The 24315-nt window shown below is 38.5% G+C and overlaps 1 protein-coding gene across 1 annotated transcript; it reads left to right on the top strand.

Annotated features, from left to right (window-relative positions):
• The first annotated feature begins 332 nt into the window (after window positions 1-332).
• On the top strand, window positions 333-24114 carry LOC124802812 (malate dehydrogenase, cytoplasmic). Its single transcript, XM_047263816.1, has 6 exons — window positions 333-454; window positions 490-510; window positions 763-1057; window positions 10853-11232; window positions 18550-18774; window positions 23070-24114. Exons 2-6 carry the CDS (start codon window positions 508-510, stop codon window positions 23175-23177), a joined length of 1011 nt encoding a protein of 336 aa, XP_047119772.1. The 5' UTR covers window positions 333-454; window positions 490-507; the 3' UTR covers window positions 23178-24114.
• The last annotated feature ends 201 nt before the right edge of the window (window positions 24115-24315 follow it).

Genomic DNA, 24315 nt, shown 5'->3' with positions numbered 1-24315 from the left:
CGTGATCTATGTATGAAACTGATGTTTTGGGCTTGTTAATATGACGGACATCGGTTTCAACGAGTCGCACGAGAAGTCAGCCACGGCTTCAAGTTTGTGACGTAAAGCTACCTCCCCACTTTTTTTACCTCCGTGTTGTGAACCCGATTTTGAAGTTCCGTATGCGATGACCCTTGGGGAGTGAATCGATCTTGAAAAGCTCACGTCTACTTTCGTGACGTCTCAATTTGCGACATAATACAGTGACGTAGTTTTACCATGACATATAGAAAAAGGTCTATTTTTAAGATAGGTGTATGTAAAAGTGGAGATGTACACGTTTACTCTTAGCAACAAGTGATATATACAAATACGCAAACACTCGGACTACGAATAATGTCTGTGGTAGCCAACATGTAACATCTATGCGTAGTAAAAAAGAAGGAAATCTGACCAGCTGTGTGTAGTCTTTGTGTTTGTGGGGAGGTTGTTTTATACGTGGTGTTCCAGTGTGTGAAAATTTTTACGATGGTAATGTTATTTATAACATTTGATTGAATGCAGTGGTATCGTTAATAATACATACCAAAGTTTACCGTTGTTAATTATGTTGAACTGTTCATTTATTCGTGGTTTCAGCATTGACCTAATGACCTTCATGGCATTAACTTTAAATAAAATGTTATATAGGTTGTAGAATTTCGCTCATTATATCGTAGTTCAGTTAACATTTAATACCTGGTAAAATATGTTGACTGATGGAGGATACTGATTTGTTGATAGGCTGAACCAATTCGTGTGGTTGTTACTGGGGCAGCCGGACAGATCGCATATTCGCTACTGTATCAGATTGGCAGTGGCGAAGTATTCGGCAAGGATCAACCACTTATCCTTCATCTTTTGGATATTCCACCCATGATGTCAGTATTAGAAGGCGTCGTCATGGAAATAGCTGATTGCGCTCTTCCTCTCGTGAAGGAGGTAGTACCCACGGCGGATCCAGCTGTCGCATTCAAAGATGTGGAAGCGGCTTTTCTTGTAGGTGCTATGCCACGTAAAGAGGGCATGGAGCGGAAAGGTGGGTGAAACCCGTTTGACACTGCATTTCATGTTGGTTGTGTGTAAGTGAGGCTTCGAAGTGTGCAGCTAGCTATAAACCAATATTAAAGCTTAGCATAATGAATAAGTAGTCGATAGGGAGTTCACAAGGTTTCCTTCTTGCGTACGCATTAATTTCTGCTCAGTGATAACGACTGTTATGGCATTTATTGAAACAATAAATTAATTAAAGCAAAACCAGATGCTGAACTTAGTGACATACACACAATGTACGAAGGGGTGCTTAAGAGTTGCCAGAGGTGTGACAATTTGCAGCATTTACATAGACATTATGTCAGCTGATTGGTTCCATGTTCTATGGCTCAACTAGAGTGTACTGTAATTATGATGTGACCAACTGGTTCAGAGAGTAATGTTTTGCTTAGTTTTAAGGAAACCTGCTGATGATTTATGTGAATGTCTTGCAAATATATTTATTGCAAATTTGGGTAATAATTACATTTTGGACCCCCTTTCATTTTTCAGTATGATACTGTCACCCCAAACTAGGTTAGACTCTGGTTGTGCCACAGTTTCATGCCACTCCAACAAAGATTTTGAAGGGGGTAGGGGAGGTGGGGCTGCTCCAATATCACACTTCAACCCAAATTTGTTCTAGTTAGTTTTATTTGAAAACCATGCAGTTGTTAATGTTGATTTTGAAATTTTCTTAGTAGAAATGTTACTTGTCAGAAAGTTTTCAATCTTTTTACAGATGAGTATTTCACTCTTTTGGTATTTGTTCCAAGCTTTCAGGGAAACTGGAGCAAAGATAAAGACACAGGTCTCATACAGAGTTCTCACATCTATACCTTTACTGTGGAAGTTACATTAGGGGGTGTGATAAAAATTGCATAATATTGCCTATAACTAGACCTAGAGTGCCACCTACGCCTACTCATTGTGTGAATGATATACAGGATAGACAAATACTAGACTTTGTTTGAATCTCGTCTATTGCCTCCAACCCCTCATTTATGTTCAGAGTTATACGTAGGAGAAAGTAATATGTTGATGGATTCTTCGTGAGAAGTGCACTACTGAAATAGTGACAGTGAGCATTTTCCATAATGCAAAATGCTTTGTGTATAGTGTCCAATACTGAAATTGGATGGGCATCAGAGTTAGTACTCTTCCTTGACTGAAGTTAAGAATAGAAGTGTTGCACAGGGCAAATTTTCTCCCCTGAACTTAAATTTGCAGTCAACCAGTTTTGAGACGCCAATAGGAAGCTACTTCCTGGCAGATTAAAACTGTGTGCCAGACAGAGACTCGAACTCGGGACCATTGTCTTTCGCAGGCAAGTGCTCTATCGACTGAGCTACCCAAGCACGACTCACGGCCCGTTCTCACAGCTTTAATTCCACCAGTACCTCGTCTCCTACCTTCCAAACTTCACAGAAGCGAACCTTGCAGAACTAGCACTCCTGGAAGAAAGGATATTGCGGAGACATGGCTTAGCCACAGCCTGGGAGATGTTTATAGAATGAAATTTTCACTCTACAGCAGAGTGTGCGCTGATATGAAACTTCCCAAGTTCGAGTCTCGGTCCGGCACACAGTTTTAATCTGCCAGGAAGTTTCATATAGCGCACACTCTGCTGTAGAGTGAAAATTTCATTCTAGAAATAGGAAGATAGTTTTTGGTAATGAAAGAGATGCAAGAAAAGGTCTTTCAAGTTATGAAACTGAAATCTTTTGATATTATTTAGAGTCTGTTGTGTGCTCTCTGCCGTTTCTTGGACTATGTAATGTAGACCAAGATTATGGTTACATTGGGCCACAGTAGTGTAATTTAAATTGCAGCAACTGGTGCATGATGTTGACTGTTTTCACAAATGACCCATCCTGATGTTGTGGCTGTATAGGAAAGTGATTAAAGTTGCAGCCAACCATCTTTTATGTTGTTGCCGTTACTGTCGCGTCTACGTCTAAATACGTACTTCGTAAACCAGCGTATGGTGTGTGGCAGAGGGTAGCTTGTACAGTTTCTAGTCACTTCCTTTGTTCTTCCTCTTGCAGATAGTGAGGGGAAAAATGACTGTGTATACCTGCATACGAGCTCTAATTTCTCTTACCTTCACGGTCGTTATGTGAAATGTTTGTTGGCAGCAGTGGAATTGTTCTTCAGTCAGTTTCTCGCTCTTGCGGCTATTTACTCCGGTTCCCCAACTCATTGGCTCCTACATTGGTTGCTTCCGCCGCTGCGGGCAGCTGGCATCTGGGCCATCTGCACTAGACACTTCTGTGTCGTGCTATCCATGTGGGCGCTGTGATCGCTGGTCCTACACGTGAGTTGTATTGCTTATTTATTTACAGTGTTATTCAGTTCATTTCTGTCTGGAATCTTCCCCAAAGTTAGCATTTTTTTTCCCAGTCCCATGTGTGTGTTTGATGTGGGTGTGATCCCCAATGACTGACTGGCCTGACCGCCACACACATTTTCATAATTGTGTGAGTACACCACTTTCCACAAGTTTAGCTTTCTTTTTAGTATGCCTACCCCATAGTATTTGGATATTACCAGCCCCTGCCCTTGTTCTCAGTGGGTGGCACCTGGAGATGAAACTTCGAACTTCAAAAGTGGTTGTGGAATAAATTTACAAAACTTGCATCACCTGAAGTGGAGTGTTATTGTATAAATATGTTTCTTAGTTGTGGGTTTTTGCCTGATCAAATATTTTCTACCTCAAAAATATTTTGTACCTACTGAGATCACCTTGTGCTGTATTTGTCTCCCTGTGATAGGACAGAGAAAATTCTACCAATTAGGAGGCCTGTGTGAACAACTATCGATGCATTTCTTTTACTGGGTTGCTGCCCACAACTGACGGTGAGGCAGCTTTAACAAACCATTAGATTGACAAATAATCTTGAAGCCCATACTCTGTTTACTTAACATTGAGACCTCCCCACCCCCTCGTCCCATACGTACCTCAGTGTAGCTATGGGAAAACACTGCTATAGACCTTGAAATGCAAGTTCTCATCTTCGATCCAGTGAAAGTACTGCAAGAGGCGACTGTTGGGAGGGAGGGAGGGAGTAGAGATGATTGTGTGTCAGGAGGCACTTGACCAGTTCACTCCTTGCCATTTTTCCTCAGAATGATGATGGTCTCCTGTTGCCATCAGTAGGTGCAGTGAAAGATGATTCAAAATTGTTTATTTCCATAAGCTACAATCAGTGACTAGACTCGCTGTTGACACTGGCTGTCGATGCCTGTCGAGGTTCCTCGTCGTAAGCGGCATTCAATCTGCTCAAGGTAACTGATGCTGCACTCACTTTTCCTGACCAGATACTGCTACGCTGGTTGGCTGTATGTGGTAGCAGCAGTGCTGGCTGTATTGTGATCCCGTGGCACATGTGTTGGACTTATACAGAGCGATTTGGGAGGTGCTCTTTTCCCTCCCACTCACTGCCATTCACTATCATCTGTTGAGCCACAATGATGGTTGCCATGTAGTATGACAGTCTTGGCCTGCTGTTCAGGTAGACCCTGGTTAGTCCGCCGAAATATCAGGCCTGCTGATGTACTGGATACGATGGGGAGGACCCCTGGTTCCACCCATCTGCAACAGTGGCAGACTGTGGTATTGAACTCTGTGATAGGTGATTATGGTTATGTGGCCATTTCTCCCAGTGGTGGCTGTCATTACTCAGTATTGTGCAGGAAATCTATAACAGACTTGTGCCAGACATCAGTTTACCACAATCAGGGGATCTAGTGTAAGTATTATATATGCCATTGGTCCGCCTGACCAAATGTCTTACAAGCTAAAATGCTGTGGAGTTTGTGGAGCAAAGTAAAGGCTAATATTTACCCGACATCACTTGTCATGACTGCATAGGTCTTGCTATTATGAAGGTGTCAGCAGTTCTCGTGCTTACTTATTGAGTTTGTTGTAGTTAAGGACTGGTTCATAAATGCTCTTGGCCTACCTTGTTGGATTAGCAATCGAGTTTCTTTCATGCTGTAACAAAGGTGGCCTGATGCTGTGCTGTACTACATTTCTGGTGAGGTCCGCTGTCTGTCTCTCAACAAGCACTGCTGTTGTTTTCCCAGACCCACTCTCAGTGGTGAAACGTTATTCTTCCTGCCTGCCTCATGGCAACACCACCATAATGTAATCTCTGCCTGGGATTCGAAGATTTCATCTGTTTCGTTGCCTTGTATAAAGTTAGCATGCAGCAGTACGTAATGAGCTTTGTGACACATCACCTCCCAACAAGCATTCTGTTGCTTCCAAATCACCAACAAACAGAACGCTTACTGAAATTTCACAGAAAGAGCAAGTTTTCAGCTTGAAATTATCGTTTGTAACTTCTGAATAAAACAATGTTGACGATGATTGAAGGGATACATATTAATTTCGTAATCCTTAGACCTTTCTACCAAAAGATCAATGCTGTTGTGCATCAAAGAAATTGCTGCAGCCATTTGAGAGAGGACAGACCAGTGATACCTCACTGCCATACATTTCACTGAAGCATTTGTGTTTAACAAGCGTCCCACCTTCAGAATAAGTAAATGTCACACAGAAAGTGCCAGACTATATTTTGAGACTCAGAAGCTAACAGCATACAATGTAATTGTATGTGAAGGAACACCACAACTTTAGCTTTGTATCATGACAGCACCGGGACTTCACAAAATCTTCAACCAAATCCACCACCACATGAGCAAGAATAATTATAGATGTATTCTCAAAACATTTAACCATGTTTGGTTTGAAGGTATATCCTGCCAGTGGCAGGAAAGTACTATTATATTCATTTTAAAATGATGGGGTAATGAGTCTTATGTTGGCCATTTAGTATATTAAGTCAGTAATTCTAGGGGCTTTGTCCACTCTCAACACCTAGTTGCCATATTTTTTCTGTCTAGAAAAGCTGTATGACACTACTTGGCACGACCACATGCTGTCTGCCATATAAGGCTGCCTAATGAGCATCAAACAAAAACTTTTCTCTCTTTCACAACCCAGTGAGCACAATCTTTAATAACTTAAAGGTACAACAGAACAGGGTGCCTCACGTATCTGAACAGATGTTTAGATCAACAATAGCTTCACAGCAGATGTATCATAAGCACTGACAGTGAAACAATACTTACATTATTTGCAGCAGCTAGAAATAGGGTGGTGGGTTCAACAATGTTCCCACATAAAGACATACCTGAAGGAACATGTACATCAGCAGATGAAAACTTAATAAATGAAATTGCCATGCGCTGGGCAAATGCATGACACAAATCAGCTCTATTGGATGTGAGGAGCCATGGAGGTCTAAATATAGATTTTGATCACTTTCTGTTCTGGGCATGAGTGAGGGCTGGGATCTCCAGTGCAGTGCAGGGAACATGACACACTATGCCTAAATTAGATAACAGTACCAGGAGGGAATAACAAGAATATTCAAAAGTGCTGAATGTAATAACATTGAATATCAGCTGGAAATAGATGCAGCAGAGACTACAGCAAGTGGAATGCTAGGAAGGGAAGTAAGACATAAAAGATCTCTGTGGATTGACACTGAATGTGAAATAGTAATGGAGAAAAGAATGAGGCATATAAGAGGACACTACAATCACAGTGTACAAGGATGGTGGAAGATTATAAAGGAGGAGAATTGAAAAGAGGGCCCATCAAAGAAGAAAGGGAGAGTGGATGAAAACAAAAACTGAAGAAATGGATCTTCTGAGGAGTAAGTATGAGGCAAGAAAATTTTACAGATAAGTAAAGGCAGCAAGGAAATCCTTTAGTGGTAAAACAAGCCATATAAAAATGAAATAGGAATAATTTTAAGTGAGGGAAAAGAGATGTGTGAAAGATAATGCAGACACTTTGACAAATTTCTCAGACAGCATAGATCCACCAAACTTGCTGAGAAGAAACTGAAAAACAAGACAACAGCAACAGAGCATATTCCAGCAGAGATACTTAAGCAAGGAGGTAGCAAATTCGAATGGATCTTAAAGATAACTGTTTTAGTATAGGAAGAGGAGAAAATGCCCCAGCAGTGAAAAGAAGGAATTATATGCTCCACATACAAAAAAAGGTATATTTTAGAATGTGGGAACTGTGGAGGGATCATATTACTTAAATCGTGGTATAAAGTATTCTCAAATGTACAGTTCAACCATCTCCTCCCAATAATTCAGAGCAATCAGGGGATATCAACCTGAATTTCTCCCAGGAAAGTCAATTGTAGATCAGATCTATACGCAAAGGCAAATCCTAGAGAAGGCAATAGAATTCTACATTGGTACAAATCCTCTCTTTATAGACTGTAAAGTGGCACATGATTTATAGAGAACAATTATTTTGTGCCTTGGCTGAGTTGGGAATCCATAGTAAACTGGTAAGACTAGTGAGAATGACAGCAAGTGATACATGGAAAAAGCATAAGAACTGGAAGAATCATATCTGATACATTAAACACTGAAGATAGGGTACTTTTCTCAAATGGCATCCTGAATGCCATGGGTCAAGGAGTCAGGTAGATGCAGTATTTTTCAATTTCCAAAAAGCATTTGACTTGGCACCACACCTATACATATTATTGAAATATGATCATATGGGGTATCAGACGAAATATGTGACTGGATTGAGGATTCCTTGGTAGGGGGGATGCATCATGTTATCTTGGATGGAGAGTCACTGCCAGATGTAGAAGTACCCTTGGATGTACCCCAGGGAAGTGTGTTGGGCCCCATGCTTTTCATGTTGTATTTTATTGATCTTGCAGACAATATTAATAGTAACCTCAAACTTTTCACAGATAATGCAGTTATCTATAAAGAAGTACTGTCTGAATGAAGCTGTACAAATATTCAGTCAGACCTTTGTAAGATTTAAAAGTGGTGTAGTGGTAGGCAGCTTGCTTTAAATGTTCAAAAATGTAAACTTGGGCACTTCACAAAAATGAAAAAGCATAATATACTATGAATGTAATGTTAGTCACAGTTGGAATCTGTTAACTTGCACAGATACTTGGGTGTAACACTTAGTAGCGACATGAAGTGGTATGATCACACAGGGTCAGTCAGGGTTAAAGCAGTTTATTGGTAGAACACTAGGGAAATACAACCAGTCTACAAAATAATTAGCTTACAAATCACTCATTGGACCCATCCTGAAAATTGCTGAAGTTTGTGGGACCTGAACCAAATAGCAGTAGCACGGAACATGGAACGTACACATAGGATGGCACGAATGGTCACAGGTTTGTTTGAACCCTGAGAGAGTATCACTGTGATGTTGAAAGAACTGAGCTGGCAGTCTCTTGAAGACAGACTTAAAATATCCCAAGAAAGTTTACTAACGAAGTTTCAATAACCAGCTATAAATGACTCCAGGTATATACTACAAACCCCTACATTTCACTTCCATAGTGATTGTGATGACAAGATTAAATTAATTACAGAACACACAATATTTAAACAATAATTTTTCCTGTAGTCCATATGTGAATGGAACGGGAAAGAGCCCCAGTAACTGGTACAATGGGATGTACCCTCTACTAAGCATGTGATAGTGGTTCAGAGTATAGATGTAGATGTCGCTGAGGGAATCCTGTGTGACTAGTAAATACTTCCATTGATGGCATGCAATTTAGTTGCAATGCTTGTTTTCAGATGTTAGATGGGATTATGAGGAAAGTGTCTGCCATTACAGGATATCATACTTAACATTTCCTCATGTTGAATACACCATGTATCACTGAATCAGAGATGACTTCAAATGCACAATGGTCTCCCATTGTTCAATTAAAGACTGCAGGAAAGCACACATTCTAAGTTTATTTTGAAAACTTGTGAATGGTTCTAGAGTGAAATTTTCACTCTACAGTGGAGTGTGTGCTGATATGAAACTTCCTGGGAGATTAAAACTGTGTGCCGGATTGAGACTCGACGTCAGGACCTATTGCCTTTCACGGGCAAGTGTTCTACCGACTGAGCTTCCCAAGCACGACTCACGCCCCGTCCTCACAGCTTTAATTCCGCCAGTACCTTGCCTGCGAAAGGCAAAGGTCCCGAGTTCGAGTCTCGGTCCGGCACACAGTTTTAATCTGCCAGGAAGTTTCTTATGAATGGTTATTTTATTACTGGTAACTGAAGGAAACAATAAAAGTGCTGGTACACAAAAAAAAAAAAAAAACCTCAGGTAAAGACCCCCCTTAGTCAGATACTGATTTCCACTGTCATGGTTGTCGTGCATTTCTTTCCATAGTAGGTCATCTTCATGCCCAACTGTTGTCTTGGGTTGCCCTAAGACATAAGCATGTTACTTTCTCAGTCTTATAATGCATCTCTGATACTCGACCAACTTCCCCACATAGAATGCTGGAAGATGCTGAGCAAGGGCTGTTGGACATTGTAGCAGACGTCCATTGTGTCGCATCATCCCTGTGCACCTCGTAGAGCTGGATTTAAATTGGACCCCGCATTCCTGTGCAAAATAACTTCTTTACATTTCTCACACAGAAATGCCACCACTTCCATTTCATTATTTATGAACTGTCCCCTCTGTTGGCCACTTAAAGCTTTCTTGGTAGACTTCACATTTCTTAGATGTATTTTGTCCTCTTGCCACCTCCAAACATTGGCTTCTGTGACTCGATATTTCCTCATAGCCACACAGTTGCCTGTTGCTTCTGCATACCGAACAACCATGAGTTTGAAATTCGTGATTCTGCTGAAACATTTAACGTTAAACAACATTGTTCCACATCATGATCCATTACGCACTTTACCGTACAGTTTAGTTGTAGGATCTCAAAGTCAAACAACTGATAAAAATATTACCACAGCAAACACTTCCTGCTATTGTACAACAATGTTCAAAGTGCATGTGCAAGTATATGTTCAGGGTTAAAATGGTAATCATGCCAGCGATAAGAATTACAGCTTAATGAAAGCTCGAGGTTCTGTTTGGTAAAGAAAAGGAAAACTCCACATTTTATGCCATAAATGCAGGATGACCCCTTACTTCTGGACTTGAAATTTTGTGAAAAAAATCTCATCTTGGATTTAGAGATATATACTGTAGTCTTATATTTGTGATAGTGTAGATTGCTGTTAGTAAACCCTGAGTTCTTTAAAAAATCAAATTCTCATGTACAAAGATTCTATCTTCTGATTACTTTATAAACAAATTATCGTGTTGCATATTTCATGTAAAGCATGTAAGTGAGAAAAAGTTCAGAAAAAGATGTGAAATTATGCTTAAAATTTGTTGGAACTCTTGAAGTGCTCTCATTGTCAAATACTTGAGAATAAAGTCCGGATATTAACATGCCGTGTGTTATGCTGCCTCAAAACACACTGTTTCCAACTGTGAAACTTGTCTTATTGCGTTCAACTTTTAACATCTGATTATACCTCTTAATGAATAGATTATTACAGCCGTTTAAATTTGGTCGTAATTTCAAGAGCTATTGAAAATCAAATTTTTATTGCCCTTGAAAGCCATTATATAGGCTGCAACTAGTACCAGGTTCCAGGATAGTCACTTAGTAATAAAGCCTGGTGTCACGATGATATAACTCCTGAATTTACTTTAACGCTTTACCCTATCAGTAGTTAGTAATAAGACAATGTGATCTAATGAATGGAGGAGTTATTTTATCTTAAAAATTAAATGTGATCATCTCCTGAAACAGTTTTAAAAAGTGTTCCAAGGCTTTATATTATAGAAGTGTAAAGACTGAAATTTCCTTACCCAAATGTGATACCTGCACAGACTTAGTGTTAATTGTTTTTTTTTTTTTTACAGATCTACTGTCTGCAAATGTGCGTATCTTCAAAGTACAGGGTGAAGCACTCGACAAATACGCCAAAAAATCAGTTAAGGTGCTTGTGGTCGGTAATCCAGCTAACACTAACGCGTTGATCTGCTCAAAATATGCTCCAAGTATCCCACGCCAGAATTTCTCAGCTATGACAAGATTAGATCAAAACCGTGCAAAAGCCCAAATTGCAGCACGCCTCGGGATTGGTGTATCAGCTGTTCGCAATGTTATTATTTGGGGAAATCATTCATCCACACAGTTTCCTGATGCACGTAATGCCACAGCTGACATTGGAAAAGGTGCACCTGTGCCTGTCTATGAAGCTGTCAAAGACGATGCTTGGCTGCAAGGAGACTTTGTGACGGTAAGATTACTATTTTGACAGTTAGAGCTTGCTGTTATTTCTAGCTTTATATACAACAACAGCCTGCTGCACAGGATTAAAAGAGTTTAGATTTTCATTTATCATCCAGAATATGAAAGCTGTAAGTAGTTTGTGTTTTAAGGTATTTTTCAGTTAGTTTTGATTTTGTTAAAGACCCCCTTGAGCATATCCAGTATACAGTGAGATAAGTCATAGGATACACTCTAAAATCATGTCAGACCACCTTATGCCCAGCACAGTGCAGCAATTTGCACCATGGACTCAGCAAGTTGTTGGAAGTCCTGTGCAAAAATATTGAGCCCTGCTGCCACTATAGCCTTGCATGATTGTGAAAGTGTTGCTGGAGCAGGATTTTGTGCACAAACTGACTTCTTGATTACGTCCCATGTTGGGTGGTCTGGGTGACCAAATCATTTGCTCAAATTGTCCAGAATGTTCAAACCAGTCGCAAAAAATTGTGGCCTGGTGACATGGCGTATTGTATCCATAAAAATTTCATTGTTGTTTGGGAATATAAAGTCCATGAGTGGCTGAAAATGGTCTCCAAATAGCCGAACATAACCATTTCCAGTCAGTGATAGGTTAAGTTGGACGAGAGGATTTAGTTCATTCCACCCAGACACCATTGTGGGGCCACCACCAGCTTACACAGTGCCTTGTTGACAACTCAAGTCCATGGCTTCATGGGGTCCGCACCACAGCTCTTACCAATTGAAATTGGGACTCATTTGCCCAGGCCACAGTTTTCAAGTCTAGGGTCCAACTGATATTGTCATGAGCCCAGGAGAGACACTGCATGCAATGTCATGCTGTTAGCAAAGACACTCGATCTAGTTGTTTGCTGCCATAGCCCATTAATGCCAGATTTTGCCACACTGTCCTGATGGATATGTTTATCGTATGTCCCACATTGATTTCTATTGTTATGTCACATGGTCTTGCTTGCTTATTAGCACAGACAACTTTATGTAAACGTCTCTGCTCTGTCATTAAGTGAAGGCCATTGTCCGTGATGAGAGGTGGTGCCTGAAATTTGGTGTTCTCGGCACACATTGTGATGCATAGCACAACAGAATGCTTTCAACCACACAGTGGTGCTCAGACTATACGAGCAGTACACACAAGCAAAAACATGCTTCATATATAAAGAAATAATCCTAAAAAAGAGGAAGGAATCAAAAATAAACCTACGTACATCACAGCACCATACATCGGTCAAATTTGAAGAGAACTGAACAATCTATTCAAAAAGATGAGAAAAACTAGCCCGCACCAATAATAATTTGAAAACAAAAATTCGATCAGGAAAAGCCAAAGTCTTTATTATTTTTTTAAATGCATGGATTTACAAAATCTCTGGCCTCAGTTGCTGGAAATTTTACATTGGACAGACAGGTAGAAATCTCAGAATAAGGTTTGAGTAACACATCTGGGACTGTTGGAACAATCAGGCTTCATTTTACATGTACCCACAAAACCAAAAACAGAAAGCAGCAAAAATAGAACATTCAGTAGATATTCTACATAAGGTACACAAAGGACATAACAAATATCGTAGAACTACTTGAAATCTGTACTCACACAGACGTGTACCAAAACGAAATTCCTAAAGCAAAAACGGATGAATTTCGATGTTTTGTGACACTTAAATACAACAGAATACTCAGCACAAAAATCTTTGTACAAGAAATGAATAAATTGTAGTTGTACAGTCTACATAATGTATTTATTGCTGATTTTTTTTTTTTTTTTTTTTTTTTTTTTTGATGAAACTTGTGGTAAACATGTAAGCATCACAGGAGAAAGCTGTTGAAACATGTGCTATTATAAATATGATCACATGCATATATGCAATATTCCTGCAGTACATGTTACTGTGACTACTTTGGTTAACATTCGATATTAGGCATCATAGGGTCTGTGCACCTTACATGAAAAGTGTATTTATTCATCAACCACTAATCATGTACATATCTCCCTCCCTTTCTATTCTTTGTAAAGATCATGTTAAGTAGATACACTACTTGTTTCAACTGTAAGTATTAAGATTCAAAGTATAGCTTTGGGAATGGCTCATCAGTTGACAACAGTTCATCACTTTCTTGTAAGGAGCAGCAGTTCTTGATCAAAGAAACTGACAATGGTTATCTTTATTACCTCCCAAAGCTTTTTCAGTGCAAGAACACTATGATAGGGCTCCCAGAGCAGCTTACAATTTTTATCTACAATTACCTATCCCTTGCAGTGTTCCACGTCTGGGCAGGTTCAACCTGCAGCTACCAATATGTATACGGAACTTTGGTCTCTCGGGGATTGGTTCTGAGTGTATCCCTCTCCACACTGCAGGAGGTGTGGGAAGGATAGGGGTAAAAATGCCCTACCACTATCCTTCTCACCCTTCCCACAGTGGTATTCCACCACCCACTGAACTTGCACAATATCTTCATCCTTCCTTACACAACCACACATCATTGGTCCAAAAAGCTGCATCCAAAAATGTGATTTGTCAGGTCATATCTTGATTTCTATTGATCAGAGATAAAAGGTAAAGTGTTTTGGCTAACCCTGGTCCTAGCAGCCATTTGTATGCGTATCAGAAGAATGGGCATACCGTAACTATCCTATAGTACATAGTCAAAATTTGAACACCACACATTTCCTCCAGCCCAGAGAGTTGAAGAAATCTATTGGTTCTTTTGCATTAGATGTGGTTTAGCGTGGACCTTGGGGAGCTTATAAAAACTCTGAAAAACTACACTTTTGCGTACGAAAAGTACCAACTGTGGGGTGTGGTCACATCTGTTATTTCTGTTTGTGGCAAATCATCAAAATTTTTACCATATGTTCTTTAGACAATGTTCTTGAGGAACTTTGAAACTTTTTTTTTTATATCATTATCCCTTCCATAGGTTCATAGTTACTGTACTTCAGCAGCTAATATATGCATGTAATATTCAGCCTGGGGTGTAAATGTAATTTTAACTGTCATAGTGAACTCTTGGCAAGGTTGTAAGGTTATTGTAGGGGTTGTGATGTAACCACTTTTTTTACCAGTGAAACTTTGACGTACCCTCTCTGTATAATGGGAACTGATGCTTCCCATAATAAAAGAAGTGAAATGAGTATGGCAACGAACAAACTGCCTTTATTTAGTTGCATAGGCGGTACATACCTCCACGAATTTAGAGCAATTAAGGGAAAGATGGAAAACAGATAAAAATGACGATTCAACAAATACATCCAAAGTGGTACTACAGTGTCAAAAAATGGGCTAGAAAGGGTCTTAACGTGCCTGAAAAGAATTTAAAATGGCTGCAGTCTTTCCAGTTTTACCGTATTTACTCGAATCTAAGCTGCACTTTTTTTCCGGTTTTTGTAATCCAAAAAACCACCTGCGGCTTAGAATCGAGTGCAAAGCAAGCGGAAGTTCTGAAAAATGTTGGTAGGTGCCACCACAACTAACTTCTGCCGTCGAATATATGTAGCGCTACACAGGCATACTTTGTAGGCACAAAGATAAATACTGGCGCCAAAACCTCTGCGTCAGTAAATAAATTTTAAAAAAATTTTCGTACATTATCCAACGAAGTAAATACAAATTCCGTATTGTTCATCTTCGAATGTAGCAGAATTTCAATGTACTACAAAAATCCGACTGACAAGACTGTTTGGGATGTTTGTCAATATGGGGGGGGAATGCTCCTATTGGAGCACAGAAAAGGCAGATATGTTCCTCTTTAAGTCTTGGACAGAAAAGTGGGGAATCAGCTGCCTCAGTCCTCATTCTGCCTTTCTTGCCAAAAATTTTGCAATGCGAACATGTTCGCACTTTCTTGTGCTGAAACAGAGAAGCAGAGAGACAGTGCCGATGGGAGAGAGAAAATACCAAGAGAGTGAGAGAGGAAGGGATAGTAGCAGTGAGAGCGAACGAAAGAGGAGACCATGGAAATGAAAAATATGAATGAGTGGAGACCATATGTAGGTGGGGGAGGTATGTTCTGCATCATTCCAGATCGGCGAACTTTAACACACAGGTATGGTGGAGGGTGCGTTTTTGACCAAAATTTTAAACACTTTGGTGTAGAGGAAAAAGTAAGTTGGAACCTCTAGAATTTTTCAGTTGCTGAGTTGTGGTGGAGACAGGGGCAATGGGAAAGAAGACAAAAGGAGACAGTGTGAGAGGGGAGACAATGGCAGTGGGATATACTGTAAATCAATGGATACAAAGGAGACAGTGGTAGAGACACACACATAGACAGTGGCAGTGAGAGGGAGATGCTGAGTATGAAAGCGTAACTACAATGATAGACTAGAGTGTTCTGTTTTAAGAACGTGAATATATCTGCATGTCAATAATTTTGGCGAAGGTGGAATGAGGATGGAGGCAGCTGGTTACTGACTTTTCTGTCAGAGCCTTCTACAGAGGAACATATTTGGTTGGGAAAGGAGTGAGACAGGGTTGTAGCCTCTCCCCGATGTTATTCAATCTGTATATTGAGCAAGCAGTAAAGGAAACAAAAGAAAAATTCGGAGTAGGTATTAAAATTCATGGAGAAGAAGTAAAAACTTTGAGGTTCGCTGATGACATTGTAATTCTGTCAGAGACAGCAAAGGACTTGGAAGAGCAGTTGAACGGAATGGACAGTGTCTTGAAAGGAGGCTATAAGATGAGCATCAACAAAAGCAAAACGAGGATAATGGAATGTAGTCAAATTAAATTGGGTGATCCTGAGGGAATTAGATTAGGAAATGAGACACTTAAAGTAGTAAAGGAGTTTTGCTATTTAGGGAGTAAAATAACTGATGATGGTCGAAGTAGAGAGGATATAAAATGTAGACTGGCAATGGCAAGGAAATCGTTTCTGAAGAAGAGAAATTTGTTAACATCGAGTATAGATTTAAGTGTCAGGAAGTCGTTTCTGAAAGTATTTGTATGGAGTGTAGCCATGTATGGAAGTGAAATATGGACGATAACTAGTTTGGACAAGAAGAGAATAGAAGCTTTCGAAATGTGGTGCTACAGAAGAATGCTGAAGATAAGGTGGGTAGATCACGTAACTAATGAGGAGGTATTGAATAGGATTGGGGAGAAGAGAAGTTTGTGGCACAACTTGACTAGACCTTAAGAGACGCACGTATCTTCTCAGCACACAAAAGAATCACCGTTTAAATGTCTTTATTTTATAACCCAGTATGAATTAGGGGAGTCGAAGTTAATTATTCCTTTTTCTTTCTTTTCACGGCACTAAAGAAATTACTGCTGTACCTTACTGATAGGAAACACACACACACAGACAGACAGACAGACAGACAGACAGACAGACAGAGAGAGAGAGAGAGAGAGAGAGAGAGAGAGAGAGAGAGAGCTGGCCCCGAAGGGATCGGTTGGTAGGACATGTTTTGACGCATCAAGGGATCACAAATTTAGCATTGGAGGGCAGCGTGGAGGGTAAAAATCGTAGAGGGAGACCAAGAGATGAATACACTAAGCAGATTCAGAAGGATGTAGGTTGCAGTAGGTACTGGGAGATGAAGCAGCTTGCACAGGATAGAGTAGCATGGAGAGCTGCATCAAACCAGTCTCAGGACTGAAGACCACAACAACTCCAACAGGAGCATTTTTTGTGCTAAGCTTAATACATACAGTTCTTAAATGAATTATTTATATAAATGCCGTTATTGACTTGCCTAGTATATGGAACAGTAATCTCTACAATTTAATAAAATTGTAACCTACTAATGTCTGTACATAGGAGATATTTAAGAAAACTTCACAATAGGAATGGGAGCCAAGACAATTATTTTTAAGAATTTTTGTCTGTTTGCGTGTATGTATGTATGTATATTTTGACGTGCATCACACACAAACTACTGCACGAAATTGGATGTGGTTTTCACGGTTGTATTGTTGGAGGTATTAACTTAAAATCTTGTATGTTCCATCTTGATATGGCACCTAGAAGCCAATTTATCTTTACATACAGTGTGTTTCCTTTAACTTGGGTCAGTAAGGGGAAATCAGAATCCTAGGAGATACAGGGAAACTGTCTTAGGAATCTTTAGATGCTTTTCTGTGAAAAGTAATTTGACCATAATCAAATTTTTGGTCAAGCATGGGTTGTCCATGAAAATGAGAAAATTGGCAAAAAAATTTCTATACGAATCGACTCAGTTTTGTGTAAGAATCATTTCATTATAGGCGAAGAAAAAAATTGGAACAGCAGAAGTTTTATAAAACTAAACTAAATAAATCAGGATATTTTTTATCATGATAATGATGTTAACAGCTAAATCCTGTGATCCATAAACATTCTTGAATTCATTCTTGAATAAATGCAACTATTATCATAGATAAGTTTGTCGAGGAGTGGTAATGCCTTCTTCCTCAAAACAATCCATTGGTATTTCATACTTCGAATATACAAACACTTCAGTTGTTAACCGATGTGCCCATTTGATAGCTTCATCTTCAGTTTTCTTATATCCGTGTATCTCACCAATAATAAGCTTCAGGATTTTTAAAAATTTGTATGGATTCAAAATCCAAGGGAACGAAGTTGCAGACAAAAGCTAGTTGTAGATAAAAAGGACCAATAGATAAATATGTAGTTGTCATTCGTGAATGTCATGCATTCCACTGTGTAAGAAGTTGAGGATTCTTATGTTGACACTGACATGCATCTATTTCTTGATATTATTTAACAACATGCCTGTATTTGAAAGATATAGATACTGACGATGATGAGTATTAGAAATGATATACATATAGGGAGCATGTCCATTTCAACTCACTGCTGCAAAAATTGAAACTGAAATTTCAAACCAAAGTTGAAGGCTTTGTTCTTGGCAGACTCCTGCACTCTGTAGGAATATCCTAATTTCATTTAAACCTCTAAAGTGGGTAAAGTGCAAAATAGTTTTTAGTGGCTGTTTTCCCATTCCTATTTTTATTCAAATAAAATTACCACTTTATGGTGTTTGTTGTTGTCATTGTTGTTAAAGCCTGTGAGGTATTATTTTGAGATATCTTAAATATGTTAACCTTTGTGACAAACACTTGAATGTACAGCATTTGCATTTAAGGAAATTCTGTTTCATTTTCACATCCATCCAGTCTGTTATCCTTTCCTTCAACACTGTAGTCTTTGTGAATCAATCTAGACAAATTATTTGTTGCTGAATTATGTACATATATAATTAATTTTTTGCAGTGATTTAAAATTTTTACCTGTTTGTTTTATATATTCTACAACAAATTGCATCCCTTGTTCTGAATTTCTGCTTTTGGTATTTTAGACAGTTCAGAAGCGTGGAGCAGCTGTCATTTCAGCTCGTAAGATGTCCTCTGCAATGTCTGCTGCAAAAGCTGCTGCTGACCACATGCATGACTTGTGGTTTGGCACAGCACCTGGCGAAGTTGTATCCATGGGTGTTATCAGCGATGGATCATATGGAGCTCCACCAGATGTTGTTTTCTCCTTTCCTGTTACTATAAAAAACAAACAATGGGAAATTGCTCAGGTATGTATCACAAGTCCAGTCTGAAGAACTGTATTGTCATTCTTCTGACTTGACACGAAAAGGGAACAGTAGAAATTAACTGATAAAATAGTGCATACAAAAACTGCCCATACTTAAATAAAATATAATGCGCAGATTTCAATAATTTGCAAAAATTATAAAACCATGACAGCACATACTCTAGATATTTTTCTTAAACTACCTAAATTCTTGCTTCTTCACTCCAACAAATAGATATAGTACACAAATGAAACAAATACTGCGGGCAATTTTTGCCATCCCTTAGTGGTGCTAGGGTTAATTAAGTTATCTGTGTCTTTCTTACCAAGCTTGAGCAGTGTACCTTTGTTTGATAATACACTTTCTTTTCTCAGTTACGGCTAAAAATAAAACAGATATAATGGGGGTGGTAGAGGTAATAGTTAAAGAATTGAAGAATTTGGATTCACCCTCTGGCTGCTGTGGGCATTTGTACACATCCTGCTTCACCATTCCTCAGGTGCTATGGATATATATAAGCGTGTCAGTTTGGTTTCCCTACAGTGCTATGAATGTCTGTATGCATTCTGAGCTGCCGACCTGTCACTGCTACGGACGAGTTAAAGCTTAGAGTATTTATCATGCAATGTATGTGCCTCATTGCATTCTATCATGTGCAAGAAGTGTCATTTAGATGTCTTGAATCATTTATTAGGTATGAAGATTGTGATAATGTGATTTCTGATGTGCAAGGACAGGAATGGGTGCGTAGCGCACGACCCTCATTTGAATATAAAACCCAATAACTCAAGAGCAAATGAGATATTGTTCTGCTCTGTTTTAAATAAACTTTCGATATCTTACCTACATTTCATGCACTGTATGAGCTAGTCACAACCATACACAAAGTTTACGCAATGTGTTTATACCTCTGCAAAATCTTTATAAATTTTCGTGCAGTGTTTCAGTTAATTTGATGCAGCACACTAACTATGGTGTATAACGAAAAGAAATGGTCCTTTATCAAGCAAAGATATCAGACTGTAAGATGTACAGAAAAAGGAAATTTTTCGACCTAATAGTTTTCTTAACCCATTTCTGAGAATCCTGTGTGAGAGCGCAACAAGCCTTACGGGCACAGATTTTGAAATTGCCTGTTATATCTCGTATTTCCAACTTTAGTGCCCTAAATATAATCAGTGGCTTTCATGGGAATGTGTAGAAACAGAAGATACCAAAATGGATGCTTAAAGCACCTTCTCATAAACACACATGAAACAAAATATAAAGGATAGAAATTTTGAATCCATTGCTGAATGGTTGGTTTCCAGTACATAAATTTTACTGAGCAGTAAATTTGTGCAAGAAAACTCCAATTTTAAGTCATTATTTTTGCTGGTGTCTTTTGCACTCACTCAAAAGTCCCAGCTTTTACATTCATAGTTTGACATCCTTCTGCAACCCACACAACTTAATTGGGGAGGTGGGTGTAAGACCATGTCAGCTGTGCCTGTCAGGCCATTGCATACAATGGAGGTTAAAATCTGATAAGTATATCGAAGCAGCGAGCAAGTCCCCTTTGACAGAACTGGGCATATCACATGCGATCGTCCATCAGATACAAAATCCAGTAACTTGAGACTGAAATGAGATACTCTTCTACTCTCAATTTTAACTGAAATTTCGATATGTTAGCTACATTTAATTCCGTCCAATGTATGAGCTAAAATCAACCGTATGCAAAGTTTACGTGGTGCTTTCCTTACCTTTGCAAACTCTTCAACTTTCTGTGCAGTGTTTTACCTAATTTGATGTACTGCTTTAATTTTGGCAGATAACAAAAGAAATTCAATTATTTACGAGTGAAGATATTGGACTGTAAGATGTGCAAAAATTAATTTTTTTGTCTAATAGTTTTTGAAATAACAGATTAAGTATTTCATATTGCCACAATGCCGTCTCTCAGCACAGGCACCAGCATTTGGCAAGCAGTGCAGCCATAGCCAAAGATGCCTCAACACGGAATGCCGAGCGCACATCTGTAGCAGCGAAAGAGTTAATATCATATCTTGCAATTTGGCACTGTTTGTAGAGAAACACACTTGGTTAACAACTTCGACTAAAACTGAAATCAAGATGAATAAATATTATTAGATGCATTTATAATTGTGAAAAGTAGGTTTCCATAAATTTGCAGAGCTAGATACTTATTTTATTTTGAGGAAACTGGTAATAAATATACCATCTTCTCTTCCCTCTGTTGTTATTACTATAGCTTTACACAGTTGGCTGAAATGAAATAGTGACTTTCCACATTCAGAAGAATCCATAGAAATCATCGAAAGTTGAGTAGTTGGCTCATATTCATTTGATCATTTGGGATATGTTTATACATAGAAGTATTTTATCAAGTTTAGCATATTATGCATTTGGTATTCCTGGTCTGTATATAATTTAGTGAATAAAATTGCATTGTATGTTTGCTGCACAAAATTAAATTCCAAATTTTATTGATTTTCTTTTAATTCTATTAATGCAGTACATTCATTTCTTTTAATAAAGAAATGGGAAAAAATTAATCATTTTATCAGTGGTTAAATTTCCTTTAAACCAGTTTATTAATGTGTGACAAAATTATATACAAGAAAAAGCCTTCACACATGTGCTCTCCTACATACTCTACCATTGTTTGTATTTCATTTCTGTGATTGTCACGAGTTTGCACTGGACCGTGAAACAGTGCTGTTGGTTACTATGAGTCTCCCACTTTAATACTTGCTTGAACACATTAATGCTAGATGAAGTATAAAAAAGTTACTTTCCCAATCTTTCATTCTCACTCCCACTTACTATACTTATAAACTATACTACAAAAATGATAGCGCTACTCACCATAAAGATGGCACCTCAAGTTGCAGACAGGCACAATGAAAAGACTGCTACACGTTAGAGCTTTCAGCCAAAGCCTTTTTCAGCAAAGAAAATGTGCACACATTCATACAACCACTACCACCAGCATCTCCAACTGGAATGTGACTGTCAAGTAAGTAGCAATCTGGAGTGGTTGGGATAAGGGAGAGGGATAGCAGAGTACAGATAGGGGAAGAGAAGAGCACTGTCTGTCGGGCCATTCAGGGCCTAGGTATTAGGAGGTGGGGGCCTGGGGGGGGGGGGGGGGATGGGGAGGGAAAACGGAGAAGATATTGTTGATACTCCAACCTGGAGTTTCCATTAAGCCATAAACTATTTGAGTACTCTCTCTATAACTTCAAACTGTATGTATGCATATTTTGTCGACACTAGTTTTTCAAAAGATTTGGTGAATGTATCAAAAGAAATTGCAGTTTTGTTTTGATCGTGGCTTGTTTTTGAAACAAACTGTCAAGAAGAGATGAAAGAACAGTGAATCACACTTGAGCAGGAACTGAATGCTGCTAATGCTACCAAATGACTTAAAAGATCATTATTCCCTAGCAGGTGCCAAATTCCCGAGATAACATCTTTATTTATTCGATTTTCATTCTGATCAGATTTGGACCATTTACAGAGTGAATTGTGGGTGTGTATGTTCTGAACACATTACTTTGTACACTGTAACCAAACTCTTACCATCAGATTCAAGGGAAAACTTAATAAATCAAGGCAGTGAGTTAAAACACACCTGAGATTTTGAGCAACAAACTTCAGACACTTCATATTTATAATTCTGTTTAGGGAATCATGTGACAGAATGTTATATTTCAGTATCTCACATCTGAATTTAGAATAAGATTGAGATGAGATGCTAGGATTTGTCACTGTTTGGATCTTGTTGTAGTACAACTCAGGAATTTCTTCAAAAATAAGAGTGCAAGAAAACCTTTATTAATAGATACAATTTTCACTTCAAAAAAACATTGAGGATACAGAACTCTGTTAGATAAGAAACTGCTGTAAACCATTCCTATCTGTGGTTTCAGGCAACAAAGAAAGTAACTTTTTATAGAGAAGTGCTGTTTATTCAAAGAATGAAATACTTTTAGAAAATGTGTTGCCTTTGTGTACAGTTCTAATGTAGAAAGTCGCATATCTAAGATTAAAATGAATGGCACTTTAAGATAAATTGCAATTTTAGAAATAACATTTGAAAATGAAGCAATAAATGACTGGATGCCTGGATATGAGATGTTACTGTTGTAGTTTTGACTGTCAGATTGTCATCTAAGGAGGCACAAAACAGTTCCTGTAGATATATTTTATTTATTGTGCAATTTACCTTAATGTAAGAGTTGTAGTCCATACAAATGCAAATTTAAATGTTTGTATTTATGATACAGGGACTGCCACTGGATGATTTTGGTAAAGAAAAATTGGCGATTACTGGCAAGGAGCTACTGGAGGAACGCACTGAAGCACTTGCCGTATGTGAATCTTGCAATCTGTAGGGAATTGCAGGATGAATTAGTAATGAGGGAAGCGCAGTGAGGTCTCTGGATCAGTGAGTCAGACCACTAGTAAAAGGATTACATTGCTTTTCATTATATTTAGTGCCAAAGATAGTGAAAGGAATATGTAAGTTATTGCATTTTCTTGTTTCTCATTCCCAGCTTATTGGCTCAAGGAAGAGTAAACTAAGGTAGTGTTACATCAGTAATACTATACTCGCAGCTTTTAATAAGATTGACACTGCTTTATCAGTATATATTTGCAGTTCAGTGGGCATTCCAGTGCTGAAAAACTTGCTTATATGTTTACTTTTTATGTGCATCGGTAATAAGATTTCACATTGCTTTTTCTTTTATACTCCAGGTTTTTTTTTGCCTTTTAATTATTGCTGTGCGAATCAGTGTAGCTTAACCCCCCACCCCCCGTTTTGATGGATGAAAATGTAATGTTGTTTTATAAATGTCAGAGGAAAAATAACCACCTGTTATGTTACAGAGTAGAAATTATTTTTATGTATATAAAATGAACTTCCTTTCATAAAACATGGTGCAATTTGTATGAGATTTTACAAAGGTTCCTAGGTTCTTCACTAGATTAAGAAGCTGTTATATAACTGAAGATTGTGATACTCGTTTTGACAATTCTCACCCACTGCCAGAGGCTGTGTGTTTCCCTACTGTGTTATTCTTGTGTTAATGTACTCACTGACAGCCTCACATCACACCTTTCCAGGGTCCATTGTGCAAGCTAGTTATGAGCTGTAGCTAGTGAGATACACCTAGGTAATATGAATACTCAGGTAAAATCAGTTCCATATTTTTGTTTTAAAATGATGTTAAACATTGGAAAGAAAATGTTTGTTTAAAATCTTGTTAAAGTTTATATGTATATAAATTTGTTATTTCACTTTGGGAATAAATTTGTTAATGCAGTTTATCTTTGTTTCACCTTGTTTCATTCACTTACATCCAATGTAAAAGTGTCAACAATGCAGGAAAAGACAGATTGCAACTTAATGCAAAGAAGACTTGTCAAGTTGCAGTCGGGCACAATTAAGAAACTCATATATAGTTTTTGGCCACAGCCTTTGCCGACTCCAGCATCTCGGGCCAGCATGCAACATCACACTTAGGGTGC

Source organism: Schistocerca piceifrons, chromosome 6, assembly GCF_021461385.2.
Source record: "Schistocerca piceifrons isolate TAMUIC-IGC-003096 chromosome 6, iqSchPice1.1, whole genome shotgun sequence".
Taxonomy (NCBI): Eukaryota; Metazoa; Arthropoda; class Insecta; order Orthoptera; family Acrididae; genus Schistocerca; species Schistocerca piceifrons.
The sequence above is the reverse complement of the archived record's forward strand: the minus strand, read 5'-3'. Positions and strand labels throughout refer to the sequence as shown.